At 41.9% G+C, this 26,497-nt stretch overlaps 1 protein-coding gene across 1 annotated transcript; it reads left to right on the top strand.

Annotated features, from left to right (window-relative positions):
* The first annotated feature begins 1,398 nt into the window (after positions 1–1,398).
* On the top strand, positions 1,399–22,900 carry tbc1d13 (TBC1 domain family, member 13). The gene is made up of 13 exons (XM_066646290.1): positions 1,399–1,422; positions 1,690–1,782; positions 8,147–8,220; positions 8,589–8,629; positions 8,818–8,879; positions 14,204–14,303; positions 14,473–14,555; positions 16,516–16,675; positions 18,113–18,323; positions 18,830–18,993; positions 20,331–20,491; positions 20,763–20,820; positions 21,101–22,900. Exons 2-13 carry the CDS (start codon positions 1,760–1,762, stop codon positions 21,164–21,166), a joined length of 1,203 nt encoding a protein of 400 aa, XP_066502387.1. The 5' UTR covers positions 1,399–1,422; positions 1,690–1,759; the 3' UTR covers positions 21,167–22,900.
* The last annotated feature ends 3,597 nt before the right edge of the window (positions 22,901–26,497 follow it).

Raw genomic sequence — 26,497 nt, 5'->3', positions numbered from 1 at the left:
TTATTATTATGTCTGATGTCAACAAAACCTCCTCCACTTCCAGTTCACCTCATTAAATAAGAGCCTCCTGCTGGAGGGGAGGAGAGAGGATGGACTTAAAGGGCCCATATCACAGAAAACAAGCTGATTTTCCTGCCTTTTTATATTAGTGAAGATATGCTATGTTAACATCTACAACTTTCAAAACTCTTTAAATTCCATTGATTACATTTCTAAATCATATCTATTTCATGAGAATTACAGATATAAACCATTTTCCTGGCATCTAATTCTAACCCTAACCATTTGCTTTCATTCAGTGTGCAGATCTCTGAATATGGAGTCCCCAACTCTATTTCCATCCACCCCTCCAGTGCTCACATGTAGCTTGAAAGCCCTCCCCTGCAAGCTGACAGGATTGTTTAGTTTATGACATAAGAAACCCTGGCTCTCTAATTCCATGTTTATGAGAAAATGCCATGGCATTTATTTATGTTATTTCACATAATACTTGGAAGGTATTTCATCTTTTTCATTCATTCATTATCTGTAACCCTTATCCAATTCAGGGTCGCGGTGGGTCCAGAGCCTACCTGGAATCATTGGGCGCAAGGCGGGAATACACCCTGGAGGGGGCACCAGTCCTTCACAGGGCAACACACACACACTCACGCATACTTTTGAGTCGCCAATCCACCTACCAACGTGTGACTTTTGGACTGTGGGAGGAAACCGGAGCACCCGGAGGAAACCCACGCGGACACAGGGAGAACACACCACACTCCTCACAGACAGTCACGGTTGCGCAGCAGGAAGTGTTGTAATCACAAAGCTCCAGGGACCTGAAGGCTGTGGGTTCGAGTCCTGCTCCGGGTGACTGTCTGTGAGGAATTGGTGTGTTCTCCCTGTGTCCACATGGGTTTCCTCCAGGTGGTTTCTGATTTCCTCCCACAGTCCAAAAACACACATTTGTAGGTGGATTGGTGACTCAAAAGTGTATGTGTGAGTGTGTGTAGCCCTGTGAAGGACTGGCGCCCCCTGCCTTGCTCCCAATGATTCCAGGTAGGCTCTGGAATCCCACCGTGACCCTGAACTGGATAAAACTCATTTGTTTGGAAAATGCAATTAAACAATAGTCTTTAATTTGTACATTAAAGACTTTAATTTGTACATTACATTTGTTTATTTAACTGATGAAAGTACAAAAAATATTCACAATATTTTTACTGAAAACTTTGTAAATATACATTTAGAATTTGATGGGACAGAGGCATGGGAACTGTTAGGGCACATTTTTAATCATTTAATCAAGGGAACTGGGGATAAACATTTTTACAGGTTTGTAAGTTAAATTTTTGCCTATTCTTGACTGACACAACACTGTATGATTTTTCTCTTCACAACACGCAGTAGGAGACAGATCTGGACTGCAGGTTCTAGCAGGTGCGTAATTAAAAAACGAGGCCTGGCTTTACTTTGCTGAAATAACCATGGACTTAACCAGGTTACGCAGGAGAGACCTTGCCTTGATGGCAGCAAAAGTCATTAACAAAAAAGTTGAAGACATTTTTTTATAAAAAAATATATATTTTTTTTTCCACAGTAAGACCTCTCTTAATTTCAGAGAGAAAATAAACAGATAGATATTTTGAAATAGGCAAATATAATGAATAATATAAATCTCCCTCCTTCCCCCACCTCCCTCACCAGTGTGTTTGCAGTTTGTTTCCAGTCGGACTTTTTTTCCTGCGGCGCCCTGTTCCTCCAGCTGAAGCCCAACATGTCGAGCTCGTACAGAAACAGGTGAGTTGTGTGTTTTAACGGAGATTAAAAGGCTCGCTCGGAGTGAAACACAGCACTGAAGTGCGACAGGGAGACTCCGGGGGAGTCCTGAAGCGCTGACGGGAGAGAGGGGCTGGTATTTCGGGCTGTGTTGGTGTGTGGGGTGGTTGTTGTGAGCGCTGAGAGCGTAGTGAAGGGAAGACTGGACTGTGGATACTCAGCCACTCATCCTCTTATCATTCCTTTTATCTTCTCTAGTTTTCTGTATTCCCTTCTTTTATATTTGTTTTTATTCTCCCTCTTTTTCCTCGTACTAATCCCTCTATTCATTTACATTTCTTTCTTCTCTCCCTATTGTTTTTGTCTTTTTATTCTGTATTTCTTATTAACGGTGAATTTGTCGTTTTATTCTTTCACTTCATTATTGTTTTTTCTTTCTCATCCTGTTTATTTTTCCTTTTTCACTTTATTATTTTTCTGCACCATTCTTTCTTTCTCTCCTTTTCCTGTTCCTTTTGAATTTCCTCATCAAATTATCCCCCCCTCCTCATCTTCATTTGTCCTCTTTCTCTTTTTCATCTCCTTCAACCATTTTCTTTCTTCCTCCCTGTTTACCTCATGTTGCTGTTTCTCCATTCTCCTCCTCCTGTTTATTTCCCTCTTCCATATTCTTCTTTGCCAGCTTTTTAATTTGGTTTTCCATTCAGTTTTTCTTGGTTCTCAAGTCTCATCATTATTTCCTATTATTCTTCATATTATTCCTATATTCTCCTCCTCTTCTTACTTATCTTCCTATTGGGCGCCACAGTGTTTTAGTGGTGAGCACGTTCGCCTCCCAGCGCTGGGATCTTTGGTTCAAATCTCATCTGAGTGGAGTTTCCATGTTCTCCCAGTGTCTGTGTGGGTTTCCTCCCACAGTCCAAAAAAACATGGAGGTTAGGTGAATTGGCTCCTCTCATAACTGTCCTGTTGTGTGAGTGAATGTGTGTGTGCCCAGATATGGATTGGCGCTCTGTCCTGGGTGAAACCCTAGTGCCTGATGTGGTCCTCCTTGTGGATGATGGTTCCTGGTCGAGTGTATGCTGTGCACGTTTGGCTGCCACTTCTTAGCAGTGTGTGTGTGGATTGAATGCTGTGTTGATTGTAAAGTTTCCTTGGGTTTCTAAAGGTTAAATCACCTCTAAAGACCACATTTATTTTTCTTAGCTCAACCATATGGTTCCAGGATAATCCTTTAATAGGTGACATTCACAATTTGAATCAAGAAACAATTTTTATAAAGTTCTGAGGTTCTGTTTCCTCATCATTTGCTACCTCCAGTCAGTTTGCATGCTCCAAACATATATATTTATGAAACTAGAATTTCTTTCTCTGCTCATGGCAGAGAAATGGCATCTGAGGTTTTTAGACGATGAACAGAGCTCCAGATGTTGAACGGCACAAACCGAGAGGAGGATATTGTTCTATTCTTGCTGTATAGGTGGGTAAGATTAATTACGGTGGAACCTACGCCTAACTGCATGAAAGTAAACAGACCAAAAACCAATTGAGTTACAAATGAGTTCAAACTGTGAATAAAAACTTAAAGACAAGTTAACTTCAACCAACAGTCGTTCTCTTCCTCAAAAATGCTGTTCCACCTTAAAAGACAGAGCTTCTAAACTTTAATAAACCAGAGATTAACGCTATTCTCCGCAATCGTAGATGTTTTCCTTTAAAGCTTTGGAAATGGTGGTTTCACGCAGCTCAATTACGAAGTATGTTCTTTAATGAACTGTTTCTTTAGGGAACCGAAAGTGGTTCTTCTGTGGCATGGTTTTGTTAATGAAATGAAAGGCGATTTTGAAATGCATTTATTGGTCTTTGGAAAACGTACAATGACATGTCTTCTGCATTTTAACCCGTCTGTGACAGTGAAAAACCATACATACAAGTGCATTAGGGGCAGTGAACACACACCCTGAGTGGCAGGCAGCCATAGCTCCTGAGGAGCAGTTGGGAGGCCTTGCTCAAGGTCACTTCTTCAGCCATGGGTTGAGGAAGGAGGACAGTGCTTTACCTTCACTCCCACCGTCTCAATTCTCCTGCCAGTTGTGGGAATCGAACCAGCGAAGCAAGCCCACTCCTTTAATCAATAGGCCAAGGTTGCCCTCGTTTGTCTTGGGCTTCTAAAGTACAAATCAAGAATGTAGATGGGTTCCAAATTTAGTTCTGGAACCTAGCAACTTAACAGGGTAACTTTCATGTGAGATGAATCATGGACCTCATTCTGAGGCGTGTTGTTCAGTGCCATGGCTCCCGCAGCCTTAAATTTAAGAGTGTAAGGGGAAATTAGGAAGTTGTTGCGAGACAGTTCTAGTCTGACTCAGAGCCCTGCTTCATTACTATTCTAGGGCTGCCGTCGTGTCTTTAGGTACTTGGAGTACTTTCTACCAAGAAAGGAATGCAGAACGTGCGCTGCTTACCTGACACATTACATTCAGTACAAAGATTAAAGAACCGTTCCTAAGACTGGGCAAACGTGGGATTTCTCTCCACAGTCTTAGTTATTTGTGTTTTTATTGGCTCAGTTCTGCTGCCGGATGTCGTGTACCTCCAGCAGAAAAGATCACAGTCAGCAGACCATCAGAGTTAGACTTTAACCGAATGAGAGAAGCAGTTGTACGAAAGTGAGAAGGGAGTTGGCCTCAGGTCAGTGCTGTGTCTCGTGAGTGCTGTTAGTTTAAAAAAAAAAAAAAAAGAGAGATAGAGAATGAAAAGCAGAGGCAGCTACTTCAGTGGATTGCCACCCGCAGCCTTGTGACACCATTCCTGTGCTCACTTGTAACTCTGGGGGCAGGAAAACAGGATACTAGGGGCCTTTTGGAGGAAAGATAGTGTGTGTGTGTGCAGCAGTTGTGCAAAAGTCTGCTCTGAACCCACATCCTGCCTTACAGAACACCTCACAACCAGGCGGAGAGGAGTGTACCGTGTCATTTTAGAAGATTATATTAGCTAATGTGAGCTCTACGCTAGGGCTGTGTACAAAACATTAATGGAATATTGCTTTAAGTTTACTCCAGCAGGTCTATTGGAAATGGCCAAGCTCGAAAAGCCTCCTCCATCCACTTGACAGCTTCCCTCACCCCTGGTGTCCACCAACGGGCTCTTGGGTTGCCACCATAACAGGCACAGACAAGCTTTTGACCACAGCTATATGCAGCTGCTTCCACAATGAAAGTCCGGAACAGGGTCCATTCAGACTCCATTCCCCCCACCTCCTCTGGAACGTGAGATTTTAAATCCCTACGGACAGAGTCATCTGCCAACTTTTCCCAGCACAACCTCACTATATGTTAGGGCTTACCAGGTCTGTCCGGCTGCTTTCCCTGCCATCGGATCCAACTCACCACCAGATGGTGATCAGTTGACAGCTCAGCCCCTCTGTTTACCTGAGTGTCCAAAACATAAGGCCTCAGATCAGAAGACACAACCACAAGGTTGATCATAGGGCTTTAGCCCAGGGTGCTCTGGTACCAAGTACACGTATGAGCAACCCTATGTTCGAACATGGGGTTTGTTATAGACAAACCATGACTAGCACAGAGGTCCAATAACATCACACCGCTCGGGTTCAGATCAGGAGGCCGTTCCTTCCAATCACTCCTCTCCAGGTTTCCCAGTCATTGTCAACGTGAGCATTGAAGTCCCCCAACAAAAGGATAGAGTCAGGGCATGGAATCCTCTCTAGAACTCCACTCACTACCTCCAATATGGCTGAATACTCTGAGCTGCTGTTTGGTGCGTACGCACACACAACAGTCAAAGATTCTAACTCCGCAAGCCGAAGCCGCATTGAGGCGACCCTCTCGTTTACTGGGACAAACTCCAACTGTACAGCCGCCAGCCGGGGACTTGTTAGTATCCCCACACCCCCCACAGCACCTCTCACTCTGTACTACTCCTGTGTAGGAGAGAGACCAACCCCTATCAAGGAGTTTGGTTCCAGAGCCCACACTGTGTGTAGAGGTGAGCCCAACTATATCTAGCTAGAATCTCTCAACCTCACGCACCAGCCTCGGCTCCTTCTCCCACAGTGAGGTTAGATTTTCTGGTACCAGTCTAATTCGCCCCAGCACTGTGCCCAATGGGCATTGCACCGCACCCCTGCTCTGGATCTTGTGGATGGTGGGCCCACGTTGCCTTTTCAGGCTGAGCCCGGCAGGGTCACATGGGCTGCCTGGCCACCAGGCGCTCGCCGTCGGGCACTACCCCCAGGCCTAGCTCCAGGGATAGGTCCTGGTAACCCTCTCCTGGGCAGGGTACACTTTGTTCTAATTGTTGTAGTCACAAGGATGCTTCTTGGATCGTGTTTGTCTTTATCTTCACTCCAGACCTGTTCGCCATGGGAGACCCTACTGGGAGCTAACAGCTTCTGACGACATAGCCCTGGAAGTCATTAGACCACACAAGCCCCCGATCCAGGAAGAGCCCTAAATACCTTCAATTTAAAATGTGAAAGTTTAAAATTTTAATATTGATAAAGCAAAGAGGCTAACGTTTGATGGTAATTTTTTTATTTGTTTTTGTAAAAAATGATTGTGATATCGATTTTGGCCACATCATCCAGTGCTACGTTGATACAATGAAGCAGATTGACGTTATGTTAAAGAACTAAGGTTTGCCTCAGTGTCAGTTTAATGTGTCCGGGCAGAAGAAACCATGTTGATATGAGCCAGTTTATATGTTGCAACAATATCCTCAGAGCCCCAGGCCACTTTCCAGAGCAAAGGCAAAAAGAGCTCATTGATTAGCTCTGTGTCTTGGCCTGACCAATCAGCTGGCCAGATTTTAAGGCCTGTGTATTGATTAGCAGCAGCATGTTCCTAGCTTTGTTTCATTTTGGCTCATGTTACTTAGTCTTGGGCTAAGAGCTTAGTGTTGAGGATCCTTCACATGTCCTTGATGGGGTGGAAAAAAAGACAATCCTCTGTAGTGTGTGAAGTGTGTTCTATAGGAGTATTGTTCTCGCGTTTCTTGCTTGTCTAATATCTGATTTTAAAGATAAGTTTAGTTCCAGATGACAGCCATTTAAGCATGTTTGGTGTTATTTAAAGTAACCACAAAGTAAAATATTCTGTGAGTGTGATGAGCATGAATTACATGTGAAACTCCACATTAAGTTCATAAACAAATAGGATGTCTCTATACTTGCTGCCTCACTCCTATCTCCTATAAAATACTGTCAGATGGTGCCTAATGCTGCCAATGTAGACAATGCTCTAGCTGTTTACCCGGTGAAAGCATGTAGGGATTGAGTATGATTTGTTGAAAACAATTACTTTCAAAATTACGACTGGTCTCCTGAGTTCCCAAATGCTTGTAGAGAGTTGTTAAAAGAAGAGTTGATGCATCACAGTGGTAAACACACCCCTGTCCTAGCTTTTTTCTTTAAATATTTTTCTTTAAACTTTTTAAATTTAAACATCTTTAAAATATTGGTTTTGTTCTATTTAAAATTAAATATAGCATTCAAATGCAAACCATTTTGTTTTTTATTTACATTTTGCGCAATGAGGCGGCACGGTGGTGCAGCAGGTCACAGTCACACAGCTCCAGGGACCTGGAGGTTGTGGGTTCGATTCCCGCTCCGGGTGACTGCCTGTGAGGAGTGTGGTGTGTTCTTCCTGTGTCTGCGTGGGTTTCCTCCGCGTGACTGTCTGTGAGGAGTGTGGTGTGTTCTCTCTGTGTCTGTGTGGGTTTCCTCCGGGTGACTGTCTGAGGAGTGTGGTGTGTTCTCTCTGTGTCTGTGTGGGTTTCCTCCGGGTGACTGTCTGTGAGGAGTGTGGTGTGTTCTCCCTGTGTCTGCATGGGTTTCCTCCGGGTGCTCCGTTTTCCTCCCACAGTCCAAAAACACACGTTGGTAGGTGGATTGGAGACTCAAAAGTGTGTCTGTGTGTGTGTCCCTGTTGCCCTGTGAAGGACTGGCACCCCCTCCAGGGTGTATTCCTGCCTTGCGCCCAATGATTCCAGGTAGGCTCTGGACCCACCAGGACCCTGAACTGGATAAAGGTTACAGACAATGGATGAATGAATGAATGAATTTTGCACAATGTCTCAACTTTTTTTGGAAATGGAGTTGTACTTTATAAAGCGATTCTGAGCCGTTTTTCTGGACGTATTTCTAAACTACTGAATGTGTCCTGAATGAAAGAGATGACTTCTATTTCCTTTTATATTCTAATATGCTTTATACAGGTTTTATTTTTACAATGGTATATTGTTTATTGTATATTATATAAGTTTTATTGCCTTTTTTGTACATTTAGCAGAGTCTAATATAAAAAAAGAATGCGTACTTCATTCATGCCATAAAAGTCATCTGTTGTGTTTTATGTACTGAAAGGATCCAGGAGTTTAAGGTGGCACTGGCTGAGGAGAAGATTGACCTGAAAGCTCTGAGGGAGCTCTGCTTCGGCGGTAAGACATTTAGCAAGTTTTTAAATAAATTCCAGGACGTTTGTCTTCTCACTCGCACTGCACCATGTTATTGTACATATCTTTTTCTCAATTAAATGAAAGATTTGATTGTATATTTGATATATATTTATATACTTTATATAAGTGAATTTATAATTTAATATATTTTGTGTAGTGATTTGATCTTTTATCTCATTTTTGTTTTACGGATGTGATTGATATGTTGTATGCTTTATTTTTTTTACCTGTGAGAACACATTTCTTTTAAGGAAGTGCTATATAAATAAACAAGCCTTGCCTTTTTTTTCACTTTTTATCCCCATCTTCCCCTTTTCCTCTGGATGCTTTCATCTCATCCCAATCCTCAGGAATCCCCTTTGAAGGAGGGATCCGGTCTTTGTGCTGGAAGGTGAGTTTAGGGATTTTTTTACGCTGTACGACACACATATTAAAAATGGACGAATGTATGTCACAAAAAGGTTAGTAGTAGAAGAGTGTTACTTTTATCTACATCTGCCTCAAATCTAAAAACACTTACGAAAACCAAAAACGGTAAACAATAAGGTTTTGTTTTGTTTTTTTCTTCTCTTCTTTCAGATTTTATTGAACTACCTCCCCCTGGACCAGACGCTATGGGATTCCTTCCTAAAAAAGCAGAGGTAAAACACTCCCTGACCAGAGGTGGACAGTAAATAATTATAGCTGCTATTGTAATATACAGGGGGTCCTCAACTTACGACGTTGATCCGTTCCTACGTCGCGTCGTAAACCGATTTTCGGTGTAAGTCGGAACATACGTACATACTGTACGTAAATAACATACTGTACGCACTTATCCTCCTCCTAACACCTATCCTCTTCGATCCCGAGCCGCGTAACCGTGTATTCTTCCGCCGCGCACACCAAACACGAAGTTCACGTTACGACGTTTACGACACAAAACCACTTAAGTCGAAACAAGGCTATATACAGTAAATGGGAGTCGTAACCACGAAACATCGTAACTTGGGACTCACGTAACCCAAGGACCTCCTGTATACCTGGAGGACATATTAGTACTCTAAAACTTTTGAATTGTATTTTATATATAAGTGTAATATTTATAGTATATTTAATAATATATTACATATTTATATAATATATAATAACTCACCATTCCAAATGTAATCACAGTTGTCTTAGAATGACATTTGCAACATTTTATAAAACACTAACTGTTTAGATTTTACATTTACACGTATGGCGTTTGGCAGATGCTCTTATCCAGAGTGCCATCTGTCTGTTGGTGGGTTAATTACACGCTACACCACACCAGCCATGTAAAGCCGATGCCTTTACGTCATATATTGCTAACTGTAGTGGATATTACCAACAGAAGCTAAAGTTTTCAGCAAGCAATGCGTTAGCAAAGCTAGCAAATAAAGTTCTCTCCAAGTTCCTCGTCATTTTTTTTTGTTTTGTTAATTTAAACTTCAATTTAACTAGGCAAGTCATTTAAGAACAATTATTGTTTCTATGACCGCTTACTATTCCAGTAAACAATTAGCCGTTGATTCAACGTTGAAACAACGTAATGACTGCCGTCTAATCAACGTTCTCTTAAGGTTGAAAATGAAAGTTGAAAAGACGTCCAAACACAGACATTGAAAAGACGACTATTAGACGTATTTTGGACGTCCATTGACGTTGTTAATTGGTCCCGAAATAAATTACTTGTATAAAATGCATTTTGGACGTCCACTGACGTTATCGATTGGTCACCACTTAACTAACTTATTAAGATGGATTTTGGACGTCCATTGACGTTTAAAATATGTCTTTGACGGACAGACTACTTTTAGACCTATTTTGAACGTCCAGGGACGTTCCTTGTTTACTGGGTATGCTTCTTTATTGATATTTGACTTTTTTTTTTATTTGACACAATTATCACTGCAGTATTATTGCTTTTAGTACACTTTGTATTAGGGGGGGCTCACACACACACACACACACACACACACACACACACACATATACAGCCATATACATGTATTACCACACACCATCCACCAGCATCACATAGAGACCTGGCCACTATCCTGCAAGAAGAATGGCTTCAAATCCCTCTGACCACTGTGCAGGACTTGTGTATGTCATTCCCAAGACCAACTGACGCTGTATCGGCCGCAAAAGGAGGCCCTACACCATACTAATAAATTACTGTGGTCTAAAACCAGGTGTTTCACTTTCATTGTCTTTTGCGAAAGCTCCAAAGTCAGAGCAAACATCTTGCTGCCATTAACAGAGAAGTATGAATATATAGCCTTACGTTAATCATACACTAGATGGCTTTGAAAAAACTCTTATATCCTCTCTCATCTAAAGGCTTTGAGTGAATGATGAATTTTACTGACTCTCTGTGGTCACTCTGTGCATGAGCCAAAGCTACAAACGTATGGTGATATTTAATGTTTTATTTTAAGTGGAATGTGAAGACTAGAAAAAACTGATTAAGGACAGATCTATTGTGAGCACCCTATAACTTTGAGGAGGACAGCACGTCTTCAACATTATAGCTTTATAACAATGCATTTCAATATGAAAGTAGTCTGCTTTATTAGCTCTTTTTGAATCTGGATCAGCTGTTTTTATGTCATACGAGGCAAATTGCATATATATTAATGCCTTTTGACAAAATGAATGATCTGCAAATTCAATATCAGTGTTTCATTTTAAATCTCCAAAAAAAATCTTCATGTGAATTAGACATTATTTTAGTGTTTTTAGCAGTTTTTTCAGAAATTCTAAAATTGTCTTTATTTTAAATCAGAGTTTTGGGTTAATTTCATAAACAATATTAAGAAAAGCTTCAGTGCAGAAAGCAAGTTACTGGCAGCTGAGCTGGTATTGTTCTGTTTTAAACACAGATTTGTAAAAATGCTGTTGGTTACAGCAAACTGTAAAAACAGCAACATTACACACACACACACACATTCATTCTGCTGCTGACATGAGCATTGCTTCAGCTACTATTCAGGTTCTGCTTTAATTATTCATCATTGCTCACAGTCCTCGGAGCAGACCTTGTCAGTTTTAAGCAGCAGTGAGATGGAGAGCCACAGTATTAGACGATTTGAGATGTGACATGGTCAGGTGTTCAGATCAAATCAAGGACAAGGAGGAAGTAATGAAGCTTTAAAATGAGCTTAAAGTAAATATTCTTTGAAAATTTGTAAATGTTGTAATACATTCGTTATCTGTAAGCGCTTATCCAGTTCAGGGTCGCGGTGGGTCCAGAGCCTACCTGGAATCATTGGGCGCAAGGCAGGAATACACCCTGGAGGGGGCGCCAGTTCTTCACAGGGCAACATACACACATACACATTCACTCACACACTCACACCTACGGACACTTTTGAGTCGCCAATCCACCTGCAACATGTGTTTTTGGACTGTGGGAGGAAACCCACGCGGACACAGGGAGAACACACCAACTCCTCACAGACAGTCACCCGGAGCGGGAATCGAACCCAAAACCTCCAGGTCCCTGGAGCTGTGTGACTGCGACACTACCTGCTGCGCCACCGTGCCGCCCGTTGTGATACATTGTTACACAAAATATCTCTCAGTTGTTTTTGTGATTTTTGAACTTTTTGCACCAAAAATAGTTTACGTTTTTATTTATCTTTCAATAACGATCGAAAGGTTCAATAATAAAGGCTTATTTTAAATAAGAATAAATAATCTGCTGTATGTTATTATGCATTGCCATTACCCTGGTTATTGTTTACATGCCACATATATGTTTTGTCTGAATAGGTTTTGTTTTATGTATTAGTTTTTAATTACAAAGCACCTCATAGAACTGTCCCCTAAATCACCCACACCCTCATGTTTAGCAAATATATAAATAAAAATCCAAAGGGGAGGCATAAATAGTCCAATAGATTTTGATGTTTCCTAAGACATTAGTGATACTACGTCTGTGACTCTTGTTTCTGATTAATGCAAAATAACTGATGATCCCTGTCATATTCTCAGAAAAGTGTGTTGAGGTATAATTCAACATTCATTCATTCATTCATTATCTGTAAGCGCTTATCCAGTTCAGGGTCGCAGTGGGTCCAGAGCCTACCTGGAATCATTGGGCACAAGGCAGGAATACACCCTGGAGGGGGCACCAGACCTTCACAGGGCAACACACACACACCTATGGACACTTTTGAGTCGCCAATCCACCTACCAACATGTGTTTTTGGACCGTGGGAGGAAACCGGAGCACCCGGAGGAAACCCACGCAGACACAGAGAACACACCAACTCCTCACAGTCACCCGGAGGAAACCCACGCAGACACAGGGAGAACACACCAACTCCTCACAGACAGTCACCCAGAGGAAACCCACGCAGACACAGGGAGATCACACCAACTCCTCACAGACAGTCACCCAGAGGAAACCCACGCGGACACAGGGAGAACACACCACACTCCTCACAGACAGTCACCCGGAGGAAATCCACACTCCTCACAGACAGTCACCCGGAGGAAACCCACGCAGACAAAGAGAGAACACACCAACTCCTCACAGACAGTCACCCAGAGGAAACCCACGCGGACACAGGGAGAACACACCACACTCCTCACAGACAGTCACCCGGAGGAAATCCACACTCCTCACAGACAGTCACCCGGAGGAAACCCACGCAGACAAAGAGAGAACACACCAACCCCTCACAGACAGTCACCCAGAGGAAACCAACGCGGACACAGGGAGAACACACCACACTCCTCACAGACAGTCACCTGGAGGAAATCCACACTCCTCACAGACAGTCACCCTGAGGAAACCCACACAGACACAGGGAGAACACACCAACTCCTCACAGACAGTCACCCGGAGGAAACCCACGCAGACACAGAGAGAACACACCACACTCCTCACAGACAGTCACCTGGAGGAGACCCACGCAGACACAGAGAGAACACACCAACTCCTCACAGACAGTCACCCGGAGGAAACCCACGCAGACACAGAGAGAACACACCACACTCCTCACAGACAGTCACCTGGAGGAGACCCACGCAGACACAGAGAGAACACACCAACTCCTCACAGACAGTCACCCGGAGGAAACCCACGCAGACACAGAGAGAACACACCACACTCCTCACAGACAGTCACCTGGAGGAAACCCACACAGACACAGAGAGAACACACCACACTCCTCACAGGCAGTCACCCGGATGAAACCCACGCAGACACAGAGAGAACACACCACACTCCTCACAGACAGTCACCCGGAGGAAACCCACGCAGACACAGAGAGAACACACCACACTCCTCACAGACAGTCACCCGGAGGAAACCCACGTGGACACAGGGAGAACACACAAACTCCTATAATTCAACATATTAATAATAATAATGATATTATTTATTGCCCACTCATCACATTGAAGTACACTTGAGTGATGCTGATGTAAGGGGAGAGTGTTTTGATCTTCTTTTGGTTTCACTTTAACAGAGAATGCTTATTTCCCAGTTTTAATTCCCCAAACTTAGTGTTGATGCTTTTCCTTTTTATAGCAGGAAGGAAGTGTCCTTGGGGTTAGTAAATACATTTAAAAGTCATTCGCTGAACTTACAAGGAAACAAGGATAATATGATTAAAATATAAGATTAGACAATTCCTCGTTATTACATTCCATTTTTAGATGATTTTCTTGTAGTTTTAAGAGAGTAGTTTAAATTGATAGAGGTTTTGAGCTACAAATCACACACTGAGTTATAAAAGGCCCACATAATAAAATAATTGCTATTTGAAATTAAATTTCATGTAGTATTTCAACACTATGAATGTTTTCATCTGTGAAAATAATAACAAAAATTCAAAAAAACATTTGCTTACAGTTCACTCCCTTGTGGGTACAGTCCCAGCGTGTTCTAATATTAAACCTGAATTGCGCACACTCTCTGATGTTGTTTATTGTGATTGCTCAGGGAGCTGTATGCCCAGTTCCTGAAGGAGATGATCATCCAGCCGGGAATCGCCAAAGCCAACCTGGGCCAGTCTAGAGAGGACGTGACCATGGAAGATCACGTGAGAAAACCTATATTTAACACACACACGTTTAGCTCACATGTTCTGATTCATTTCATGTGGTTCTCTTACTCTGCTTCACTGTAAGAGAACTGGTTACTTAAGGGACCTTTCTCTTTTTATCTCTCTTTTTCTTTGCCTTTGCTCTCTCTCTTCTCTGTGGTTTTAGCCTCTGAACCCCAATCCTGAAAGCCGATGGAACAATTACTTCAAAGACAATGAGGTGCTGCTGCAGATTGATAAAGATGTCAGGTACGCTCCTCTCTCAAAGACGGCCATAGATTGGTGAGGTAAAAAAGATAAAAAAAATGTCCCAAAAAAATGTTCATACATCTAAATGTATGAAAACTGTTTATAAATGTATGTATAAAAAGTCGGCGGCACTGTGGCGCAGCAGGTAGTGTTGCAGTCACACAGCTCCAGTGTCCTGGGGTTGTGGGTTCAAGCCTCACTCCGGGTGACTGTCTGTGAGGAGTGTGGTGTGTTCTCTCTGTGTCTGCGTGGGTTTCCTCTGGGTGACTGTCTGTGAGGAGTGTGGTGTGTTCCCTCTGTGTCTGCGTGGGTTTCCTCCGGGTGACTGTCTGTGAGGAGTGTGGTGTGTTCTCCCTGTGTCTGCGTGAGTTTCCTCCGGGTGACTGTCTGTGAGGAGTTGGTGTGTTCTCTCTGTGTCTGCGTGGGTTTCCTCCGGGTGACTGTCTGTGAGGAGTGTGGTGTGTTCTCCCTGTGTCTGCGTGAGTTTCCTCCGGGTGACTGTCTGTGAGGAGTTGGTGTGTTCTCCCTGTGTCTGCGTGGGTTTCCTCCGGGTGACTGTCTGTGAGGAGTGTGGTGTGTTCTCTCTGTGTCTGCGTGGGTTTCTTCTGGGTGACTGTCTGTGAGGAGTGTGGTGTGTTCTCTCTGTGTCTGCGTGGGTTTCCTCTGGGTGACTGTCTGTGAGGAGTGTGGTGTGTTCTCTCTGTGTCTGCATGGGTTTCCTCCGGGTGACTGTCTGTGAGGAGTGTGGTGTGTTCTCTCTGTGTCTGCGTGGGTTTCTTCCGGGTGACTATCTGTGAGGAGTGTGGTGTGTTCTCTCTGTGTCTGCATGGGTTTCCTCTGGTTGACAGTCTGGATAAGCTCTTACAGATAATGAATGAATGAATGAATGAATGTTTAAAAAGGGACCTAAATCAGTTTTTAAGTTATACCTCCAAAGTGGAAAAAACATTTATGAATGTGATTATTTATGTTGTTTCCAATCTCTGATACATCCATGTTTTTTGGAGAAAAATAATAATTGCTTCTTTAAAGACTGTAAGGCTACGTTCACACAGCAGGTAAAAGTGGCCCAAATCAGATTTTTGGTTCTGCTGTTCACACTGTCTATATAAGGTCACCTCTATCTGACATCAGCCTGAACAGATCACACTCCTAAACTGACCCGAATACGCAGAGGATGGTGCTTTAGGCGCTGACCAGAAAGAAAAGTCCATCTGTTTTTGAACTAAAATAATGGGAGTGGACTGTGCAGCTCTGTATCACAAAACCTCCCCTTTCTTTATTCATTATGAGCAATATGTTAAACACTATTTAAAGACTGTACGGATGTTTCTTTCACTCCAAGCACAAGTTTCCAGAGTCTCTCACAAACACGAGGTCTCCAAAGAGAAGCAGACGAGTGCTGACATAATGAGTTTAATATCTTCATGATCCATATTTATAGAGCTTCATACCGAAAATAACAATATAAAACTGATATCGAACTATTAAAAAAATAATAAAGAACCCCTTATATAAATCTCCACATGTTTTATTTTCTCATCTGAAACTCCTGGATTAAGGAGTCTCACATGTTTTTCGTTTCCCAATGTTTTTTACAAATCGAAAATGCTTTTCATGGCCATTTCCACGTCCTAAACCCCTCAAATTAAAATGAAAAATGCTTTGGACCGTAGTCCGAGATCATTGTCAGTGGCCGGAGTGACGTAAAGTCACATGAATTCCCATCTGGCCGTTCAGACAGAGCCGCATTGCCACAGATCGGATATGGATCGGACCTCAATACCACATATGAAAGTGGCCCAAATCTGATTTTAAAAAGTCTGATTCAATGCGATTTGTGCTGTTCACACAGCCACAAATACGACACATCTGTGTCACACATGACGACCCAGATCGGATTTGGCCACTTTCACCTGCTGTGTGAACGTAGCCTAAAGGTCTCTGTTTCTGCTCCTAGGCGGTTGTATCCGGACATGGCGTTCTTCCAGAGACCCACAGATTTTCCCTGTCAGCTGATCCTGGACCCTCAGAATGAATATGAAACTCTCCGCAGACGAGTGGAGCAAACCACACTTAAAGCCCAAACTGTGGACCGCAACCGCAGTGGAGTCACCAACGTAAGTGAGGGTTTATTTATTTATTTATTTATTTTTATTTATTTATTTATTTATATATATTTTTATTTATTTTTGTGAGTGTGTGTGGTTTTATTTATTTATTTATTTATTTTTATTTATTTTTGTGAGTGTGTGTGGTTTTATTTATTTATTTTTTGTGCGTTTTTTTTTTTTGGGGGGGGGGAGTGTGTTTTGTATGGTTTATTTTTTTTTATTTTTTTTGTGCGTATGTTTTTTTTGTTTTTTTTTTGTGTGTGTGTTTTTGTGAGTGTGTTTTTTTGTGATTTATTTATTTATTTTTTTTTTTTTTTGAGTTTTTTGTTTTTGTTTTCTTTCTTTCTTTTTTCTTTTCCCCAATTCATAATATTTGTTGCTGATATTCTTTGTGACCTGCTTACTCTGGCCAGTGCTCAGATGGTCAAACATTGGTGAGTACTTGTGTGAGCGTGTGTGTATGTGTGTGTGTGTGTGTGTGTGTGTGTGTGTGTGTGTGCGCGCGCAAATGTGCAAGCATTGCACTTCTTGAACTTGAACACACATCACAGACTTATATCAAAGACGTTATATTAAAACATCTGCATTTTATCATCAGTTTTTCTAAGAATTTTCGTAATAACATTTTTTGGACGTAAACTCATTGATTGTGATTTGATGTGAAATGTTCTGTTCTAGAAATCTCAAACACTCAGTTGTACACAATTATCAAAATCCTACAAGGACCTTTAAGAAATGTATTCACAAGGACATCTGGATTCATGTTTTTATTCTCGTCCAGAAATCCATTTCTTAACTAAACAGAACCATGTAAGATTTAAAGTATTTACTTTTAAATAATGATATATCATTTAATTTAACCTCTCAGGCAGGACTATATTTAAAAGATTTAAAGCCTATATATAAAGCTCTTATATGAATGCTAAAGCTTATAATAGCTGTTTAGGTGTGGTGTTACTAATTCAGATATCCATTTCACTTAAGTCGGCGTTGTTGTATGTGCTGTAGTCATGTGCCCTGTTATAACACTCCTGATTCCTGTCCTCAGCCCTCTACATGACTTCACGAGTGTAAAATGGAGGTTTTGCAGTTGGAAAGTACTGATGTGTTAAATATCTGCTCAAACCCAACAGGCTCCTCCTTAATTATTTTATTATTAATTTATGATTATCATTATCTAGTCCAAAATTTATTTCATTTATACATGCATTGCCATTTTATTAATCAGTTTAACAAAAGGTTATATAGCTCTACTGTTTTGCTCTGTCTATTTTTCCACTTAGCTTTCTACATATTCTGATGTGATTATGTAGCATAGCAGCATATTATAGTAAAGTATGTTAACTACGTATGTTACATTATACCTCCTAGCGCTCCCTGTCCATTTATTTTTCCCAATTATTATTTGATAATATATGTTTAACGTTGTCTTGTGTGGTGTAGGTGAGCTCCCCAGGGAAGGCTCTGAACCTGTACCCTTCTAACGAGTACGAGGTTCTTCCGAACGGCTGCGAGGCTCACTGGGAAGTGGTGGAGCGCATTCTGTTCATCTACGCCAAACTGAACCCCGGCATCGCCTACGTCCAGGGCATGAATGAAATTGTTGGACCTATTTACTACACATTTGCCACTGACCCCAACACAGAGTGGAAAGGTACTGAAGTTCAATGATGTGTACATTTCATGTCCAGTTTGGAATAAAAGCAAAAAATACAGATACTCAAGAAATGTTGGATGATATGTTTATATCTAAAAAACAAACAAATAAACAAACAGCAACAGCGTTTTTCCCTCGTTATTAGAATTGGAAAACAATTTATTTGCTCAAATGTTTATCCTTGAAGAAACCATGTTTAAAAAAACTAGTAATAATGCTGCCATCTGCAGGACAAACTGTGTCATAAGTTACAACACAGAGCACAGTGGTCATTAGCGTAAGAGAACTTTAAGCTTTAAATGCCTGAAAGTGCTGCATAAAAAGTAGAACATAAACTTTTTCCTTTAAGAAATTTAATTAAACATAAATATTTTTATGTCTATGTTTAATTAAAAACAGAGAATAATTAGTTCTGTTTAATGATATTATAAGTATTGCAAAGTGTGTGTAACAAGTTTTGACCAGTGCAGCCCTCCATATTGTTTGTGTGTTTCCTCCATCAGAGCATGCAGAGGCGGACACTTTCTTCTGTTTCACCAACCTAATGTCAGAGAACCGTGATAATTTCATCAAGAGCCTGGACGACTCTCAGTGTGGTATAACGTACAAGATGGAGAGTGTGTTCTCCATGCTCAAAGAGAAGGATGTGGAGCTCTATCTGAAGCTGGTGAGCACTCTTTTTTTGTCTGATCTGTGATCATTTTATTCCTTTAATCTGCATCTGTCCTTTCTTCTCTTCCTCTGTCTGTAGTTTAATGTTACACTTTATTATGCATCACATGCTTTTCATACCTCTGTTAAATAGTGTTTAAACTTGTGACGTGTACTGAAACAATCCATACGCTGCTTTTTGTTTTATTTCCTCTGGGTGAGTTGAAGTCTCAGAAACACAGTTGTCATGGTTTGTTTTTAGTGACACAGAGCACATAGGTCAACATTACAGAGTGTATTGCCTATTATATGATCGTCAGAAAAGGCCAACAGCTTTTAAACTGACAGTGAAAGTATCTTTGTTAATCCCTTCATTAGAAATAACTGGAAGTTCCCTGTAAAGAGTACAAGCTGTAATAAAAACAAAGAGTGGATACAAAACTCAGAAAATGATTTTGATCTTCATTCATTCATTATCTGTAAGCGCTTATCCAGTTCAGGGTCGTGGTGGGTCCAGAGCCTACCTGGAATCATTGGGCGCAAGGTGGGAATACACCCTGGAGGGGGCGACAGTCCCACACACCACACTCCTCACAGATAGTCACCCGGAGAAAACCCATGCGGACACAGGGAGAACACACCACACTCCTCACAGACAGTCACCCGGATGAAACCCACGCGGACACAGGGAGAACACACCACACTCCTCACAGACAGTCACCTGGAGGAAACCCACGCGGACACAGAGAGAACACACCACACTCCTCACAGACAGTCACCCGGAGGAAACCCACCCAGACACAGGGAGAACACACCACACTCCTCACAGACAGTCACCCGGAGGAAACCCACGCAGACACAGGGAGAACACACCACACTCCTCACAGACAGTCACCCGGAAGAAACCCACGCAGACACAGAGTAAACACACCACACTCCTCACAGTCACCCGGAGGAAACCCACGCAGACACACGGAGAACACACCACACTCCTCACAGACAGTCACCCGGAAGAAACCCACGCAGACACAGAGTAAACACACCACACTCCTCACAGACAGTCACCCGGAAGAAACCCACGCGGACACAGAGAAAACACACCACACTCCTCACAGACAGTCACCCGGAGCGGGAATCGAACCCAAAACCTCCAGGCCCCTGGAGTTGTGTGACTGCGACACTACCCGCTGCACCACCGTGCCGCCCCGAGTTTAATCTTATTTGGTTATAATTATGTGCTCTGGTATTATGCAGACGCTGAAATGTATTCTGTTTTTGAAAAGTAGTGTGTAATATGAAGATTAGTCCATTTATTTTTCTGATTCTCTCACTTTCTCTCTTTTTTGCCTCCAGCAAGAGCAGAATATAAAGCCACAGTATTTCACTTTCCGCTGGCTCACACTGCTGCTCTCTCAGGAGTTTCTGCTTCCAGACGTGATCCGGATCTGGGACTCGCTCTTCTCTGATCAAGATCGCTTCGAATTTCTCATCCTCGTCTGTTGCGCCATGTTAACGTAAGATCTGCAAAAAATAATAGAAATAAATAAAACCTTTAGATTAATGTATTAAATGTTTCTTTTTTTGTGGCTTTGTTTTGTTTTGTTTCCTCAGTGGAGAATTTGGAAATTTAAGCTATGTATCGATATGTATTTAGGTTTCACTGTTTCTTCTTATAAAGGAAGATACTTACTGGCTCTATAAATAACTTCATGTATATTTTTCTAAGATGACTTTAGTCTTTTGTGCAGTAGCATATCTAATTTTTTTGCCTCCTTTCTTATACAGTTTAATCCGGGATCAGCTGCTAGCAGGAGACTTTACAATGAACATGAGATTACTCCAGGTACCTCTGTGTTTCTCTCTCTCTCTTTCTCTCTCTCTCTCTCCCTCCCTCCCCATGTCTCTCTCTCTTCTCCCCCCCCATGTCTCTCTCTTCTCTCCCTGCCTCCATCCCCATGTCTCTTTCTCTTCCCTCCCTCCCCATCTCCCTCCCTCCCCATCTCTCTCTCTCTCTCTCTCTCTCTCAGAACTTGTCTAGACCGACTGACTTTTTATTTATTATTATTATTTATATATATATATATATATATATTTTACTGAACTGTTTCTGTCTTTTCTGGCAGGATTACCCAATATCTGATGTACACACCATCCTAATGAAGGCCAAGGAACTGCAGGACAGTTCGTAGCTGCTTCTGGGCGCTCAGCGAGAGTAACCATAGGACCAGGATGACCACGGTGCCCCAGAGCACCCTGAGAGGGGAGGGATCCCACCTTTTGCCGTTGCAATTAAAGAGAACTTTAAGCCTCGGGTGGTCCCTCTCTTACAGACAGTGTGTCTGGTGGGAGGTTGAGGAGTGGGGGGGGGGGGTTCCCAGCATTTTATTGCACTGAACACTTGAAAAAGCAAACATATTCATACGGAGTAGAGTAAACAACAATAACACTCACTTAGTCCCTAAGTCGATATAAACACACAACACTCCATAACCTCACAAAAATGTGGCTTTTAATTTCCTCTTTTCTTTTTCTCAGATCTCAAATCAAGGGTTTCTCTGAGGTGTTTTAATTATTTTTATGAACCCAAGCTGTTTCTTGTGGGGGGTTTTTCTGTTCTATTTAATTTTTGGAAAATGTAGGTGATCAGTTTTGTTTTTATGTTTAAATGATGGCTGTACACAAGGTATTGTTTAAGGAGGGTATTGCCACCATTTAAAGGTTTTAAAGACACTTGCATCAGTCTCAAAGGGGCTGTACCTTTTTCTGCTCTGAGACCAGGTGGTTTAAGAACTGCTTGGTAAACGACACGTCACCTCACACCACTAAACACAAAGTCCCAAAGTGCTTTTCTGGTGTCGGACAGGGAGCAGAGACTTTTATTCTAGAAGACCCCACAGTACTGGAAGCCAACACTATATCTATAGCAATAGAGTTTATTATTATTTACATTTTTATTTCCATTAATTTCTTCATTGGTTTTTACTCTCCTGAAATGTATCACTGCTGAGTTTCCCAGCATGCATCTGGCCAGTGTGCTGGTTGTTTTTGTAGCAGTTATGGATGAGTATGGCTGATATTAATAACCAGCCCTAAATCGTCAAGCTAAGCATTGTGGGATCTTTAGAGAACAAACGTTTGCTTTTGGTCTCTGTGTTTACTGATCAGTTATGGATCACAGTAATGAGTTAATGCACACAGTTCTGATCTGAGCTGCTCGGACGCTGTTATTGAACAATGTAGGTTGACAGCACGGTCTCTTTATTAACGTCCTGTTGTCTTTAAGAAGTTTTAGAATCCATTTCCTCTACTTGCGTGTGGCCCAGCTAAGCCCCGCCCACAGTGTATCGCTTCCATGGCGACTGTCTGGCTCTGTTAGATTCACAACTTGATGGAGGTAATTCAAATGAGGCGTAGAGGAATTCATGATTGTTTTCACTTAAAATATGATTTGAAACGTCTAATTAAAATATTATTTAGTGCTAGGACCACGGATAAAATTAGTTTTTCTTGTTGAAATACAGAGTAGCTGTGGAAGGGGGTATTTGTGTGTGTTGTTGAAGGCATATGGAGAATCTGTAACGAAATCACATGAATATTTAAATTAGCTGTCTTCCTCCATACGTTAATTTCTCATTGTGACGTCATCAAACCTGTGCGGTGTCCTGTAGCTGTCGCTAAAGGTTTTATTGTGATAGGGCTTTCTCACTCTGTCTTTATGTTCTTAATCATATTAACACTAACGTTTTATTTTATGTATGACAGTATTTGTTTGTGTTTAATTTGCGTTCACTGATCACAGTAGTCTTTCAGTTAATCAAACTGTGTGTGTGTTGTTTGTCAGCAGAGCCGTCTCTGAATGAGCACGTGTCGGCTCAGTTAAGGTGGTACGAAATCCATTAGTTGTGCATGGACACTTTCTTTCTTGTGCTTTTTCAGCGAGTCTCTTCAGGCTATCGATGCCTGGGCAGTTGTGTGTTTATCTCTGAGTCCAAGGCGTTTCCTTCTCCCCACCCTTTCATCACGTTCATACATTTGTAGGGCGTTGTTACGAGGATGATGATCTCTCATATCAGCACTGTAAAGAAATGTGTGTTCAAGACTCCAGCAGGTTGTCAGCACGCTGCATGTCCCTCAGTCACACAGCCACCTCTCCTTGCAGTTCTGGTTGTACACTCAGCACCGTCACAGAAGAAATATGTAAATGAGACTGTGGTTCAGTGGCCTGACGAGTCTTAAAGGGGAATAGCAGCAAATTTTCAAGAGATGTATTTTTAATTCTAGGCCCCTTCCGGATATTTTAATGTGTAACTTTGTTTTTAAAATTAATTGATGGTGGAATGGTGCCTGCAATTTTTCCAAATGAATAACTATTTGATTGTGATGTCAAAAGGAAAAAAAAATGAGGCATTGGACTCTATTCTCAGAGCATCACACACACTGCCCCAGTTATTTACGTGTGTTATTGGTTTCCTCTAAATAATCCTCATAATGCTTTCAGTAGTTGTGAGGTATTTAATACCAACAAATTCGTGGCTAATAATAGAGAGTTTGTTCTCCTTTGCCTTTAAATGTAGTGGGGACTGAGCTGGGAGGAAAGACAGGTCAGTCATTGTTTGTCTGAAGAATGTGGACAGTGTCTGTGCCGTGTTGCCATCAGAACTGTTTTTCCGCAGGCTTTAAACACTGTAGCTGTTTCTCCGTAGAGAAAACACAATAACACTCGCCTGTTCTCACTGTGAAGTCAGATAGTCAAAGAGTTTCAAGGTCTTCTCTCTCTCTCTCTCTCTCTCTCTCTCTCTCTCTCTCTCTCTCTCTCTCTCTCCATCACTGTGTGTCACTGGATGTATCCTCCATTTTCTTTCCTTTTCTCTGTCTCTCTCACTTTTTCCGATTTTTTCCTGTTAGTTTGGTTTTCACTTTTCATCTCACTCCCTCCCCTTCTCTTCTTCTTTTTATTCTTCTTCTTTTTCCATCTCTCTCTCTCTCTCTCTCTCTCTCTCTCTCTCTCTCTCTCTTCATCTCATTCCCCTTCTCTTCTTTTTTCTTCTTCTTTTTCCATCTCTCTCTCTTTGTCGTTTACTGTCTCTTTCACACACACACACTTTTTATCTGCCACTCCTCCGCCATTTTTATTCTCCCTCATTTTATTTTGCCAGTCTTCTGTTCCTCTCTCTTGTAACTCTCTCCTCCCACTCGTCCTCCTCTGAGCTGTTGTGTAACTGTTTCTCTCCCAGTGTGTGATTGCTAACACATGGTGCTGAGTGTTTTTACTGAAAACTTGGTTCTAGATCAGTAAGGTCAGCGTGACAGAGGAGGGCTGAGGGGGCAGAGAGAGGACAGTAACACACACAGTATCTGTGGGACTTTTTTAATGGAGGATTTTTGGAGAAATCACAGCTCTGTTAAATACAACAGCACCAAATACCAACTCTCCATTTCACGTGGAGTAGAGCATCACATACACGATGCCTACTGTGGACAGCTGTTTCCCCAGTGTCTCTGCTGGAATGACGTGGATTGACATGGCGTTTGTCTCCTTCCCCTTAGAGTGGCTTTATGCCACTCTAGCCGACATTTGACATTGAACCTGGTGAATTCAGACTCACGCAGCGCTGCTCCTGACTGTCCCACACTATTGTGAATATATGAACTGACAGTCGGGATTAAAGAATCATTCAGAGCCAGGTTAAGGTCTTTGAGATGGCGAAATGTTTTCTCGTAAAGACCCCAAATTAGAACTGGTCTTTGATTATTTTTAATTGATTAATTGAATGTATTTAACTTTGTTAAAACTTCAAAAGCGCACAGCTTATGGAAACTAGGCTGCAAGGTCTGAGATGAGTCATAGAAACAACCCTATTTACGTCTGTGAGTTCATTCAGTTTATAACAGTTTTCCTCCGCCCGTTCGTGCTGAAGTTATAAGCGATGATTTGACATGAGCAGCTTTGTAAAGAGGCAGAATAGAACCCCCTTTTAATAAACAAGATATCTGTCTTAAAAGCACTGCGTAGCGCCATAGATGAAGCTTCAAGGAGATTTATGGATTTTAATAAATAGAAACAAATTATATACAGGGCCTTTTAAAGGTTTAGTCTGAAGAAACCTCACTGTGGTTCTGCCTGAAGCTTCCTTCTCTTTGAGAGAAAAATGAAATTGTAGCTCCACATTAAGTAACGCCAGAACAGCTGCAGTGGCAACGCGCCTAGTTCTTGAGAAAGAGGGAAAAACAGAGCTGAGTTAAAGGCCTTACAGAGACAGTGCTGTCTGAACGTGCACTTTTGTAATGGAACTTGAGTGAAAGGGTGACTTTAAGAACGGTGCCATTGGGGCCAGTTGCCCAGGAGATGAATGAGTGAAGTGCTAAGTATCTGTGTGTTTTTATTTCATAATTTGGGAATATTGTGCCATTGAACACAGTAAAGACCGCCTACTTTGACAGCAAATGGACACTTGACCAACGTGCAATATATCCACCGAATTTTGTTCTTGTGCATCATTGCTGGGGCAAGCAATTACCAGGACTGTGCTGCAAAAAAAACACAGCCACTGAAAACAAATTAGTAGGCATTTGGCAAACACACTCGGATATCTTGCTTACTAGTTATTAAATGCTTCAAGGAAAATTGTTATAAGATGCTTAACAATATTTTTTCCACTGCAGTGATGTATGTTTCGCCAGACAGAGTAAAAAGTTCAATGTGCCTACTTTCGAATAAGCGCTGAGCCAGTACCGTTGCATGCCCTCGAGAGTTGATTGGTAGGTTTTTGTCTTAAATGGAGGGTGCTCATTCCTACACTCTGAGATTTTCCAAAATCGTTCCTCTTTACAAAACGCATTGGCTCCGGAGCACAGGCTGCAATGTGCTTCTTGGTCCTCAAAGTCTGAGTGAAGGCCGAGAGGCTGCGTTTTAAGGATCCTTCCTATTAGGACAGTGAGGACGTAACGGCCAAAAAATGCAGCCTAGTCTTTGAGACTCAGCTTGATAGTGGGACTCATAGTAGAGCCGAGGATTAGTGTTTTTGTTTTTAAACTAGCAGTGCATTGATGTTTTTCCATAATCATTGACTAATCGACTCCATCCGCTGCTCGGCCAGTCACCGTTCTCGCTCTTCGGTTTGGCGTCTGGTAAACACTCCACCAGCTCCAGGTTATTGATGCTGTGATTGGTTTCAGGGTTGGTTTTTGGCAAACGGTTACTCTACTCCGCTCTAACGTACACTAGTGTGTCGGTAACTCTTCAGCCAAGCATGAACTGGCATTAGCGCTCTGTCACCATGGCAACGTGCTCTTTTATCTCACCCACATCTTTCATCTTTGCTGTGCTGTTTCTAAAGAACTCATCACAGTATCGGAGACATCACTTCAGGGCTATGTTTAAGAATGCAGCTTATATTAGCACATATCGAAGGAAATGAATGGTCAGAAGTGTGTAGACAATAATTTTTCCCCTGAAATGAAGGGTTACGATGTGGTCTCTGTGTCCCCTTTGCTGCAGTTACAGCCTGTACTCATCTGGG

This window comes from Hoplias malabaricus, chromosome 15 (assembly GCF_029633855.1).
Source record: "Hoplias malabaricus isolate fHopMal1 chromosome 15, fHopMal1.hap1, whole genome shotgun sequence".
Taxonomy (NCBI): domain Eukaryota; kingdom Metazoa; phylum Chordata; class Actinopteri; order Characiformes; family Erythrinidae; genus Hoplias; species Hoplias malabaricus.
The sequence above is the reverse complement of the archived record's forward strand: the minus strand, read 5'-3'. Positions and strand labels throughout refer to the sequence as shown.

Bases quoted from the DNA above. Each gene is read 5' to 3' on its own strand.
- tbc1d13 (XM_066646290.1), top strand. From the start codon at position 1,760: ATGTCGAGCTCGTACAGAAACAG. The intron at 8,880-14,203 runs GTAAAACACTCC...GTGATTGCTCAG, and splicing joins TCCTTCCTAAAAAAGCAGAG to GGAGCTGTATGCCCAGTTCC. The intron at 18,994-20,330 runs GTGAGCACTCTT...TTTTGCCTCCAG, and splicing joins TGGAGCTCTATCTGAAGCTG to CAAGAGCAGAATATAAAGCC.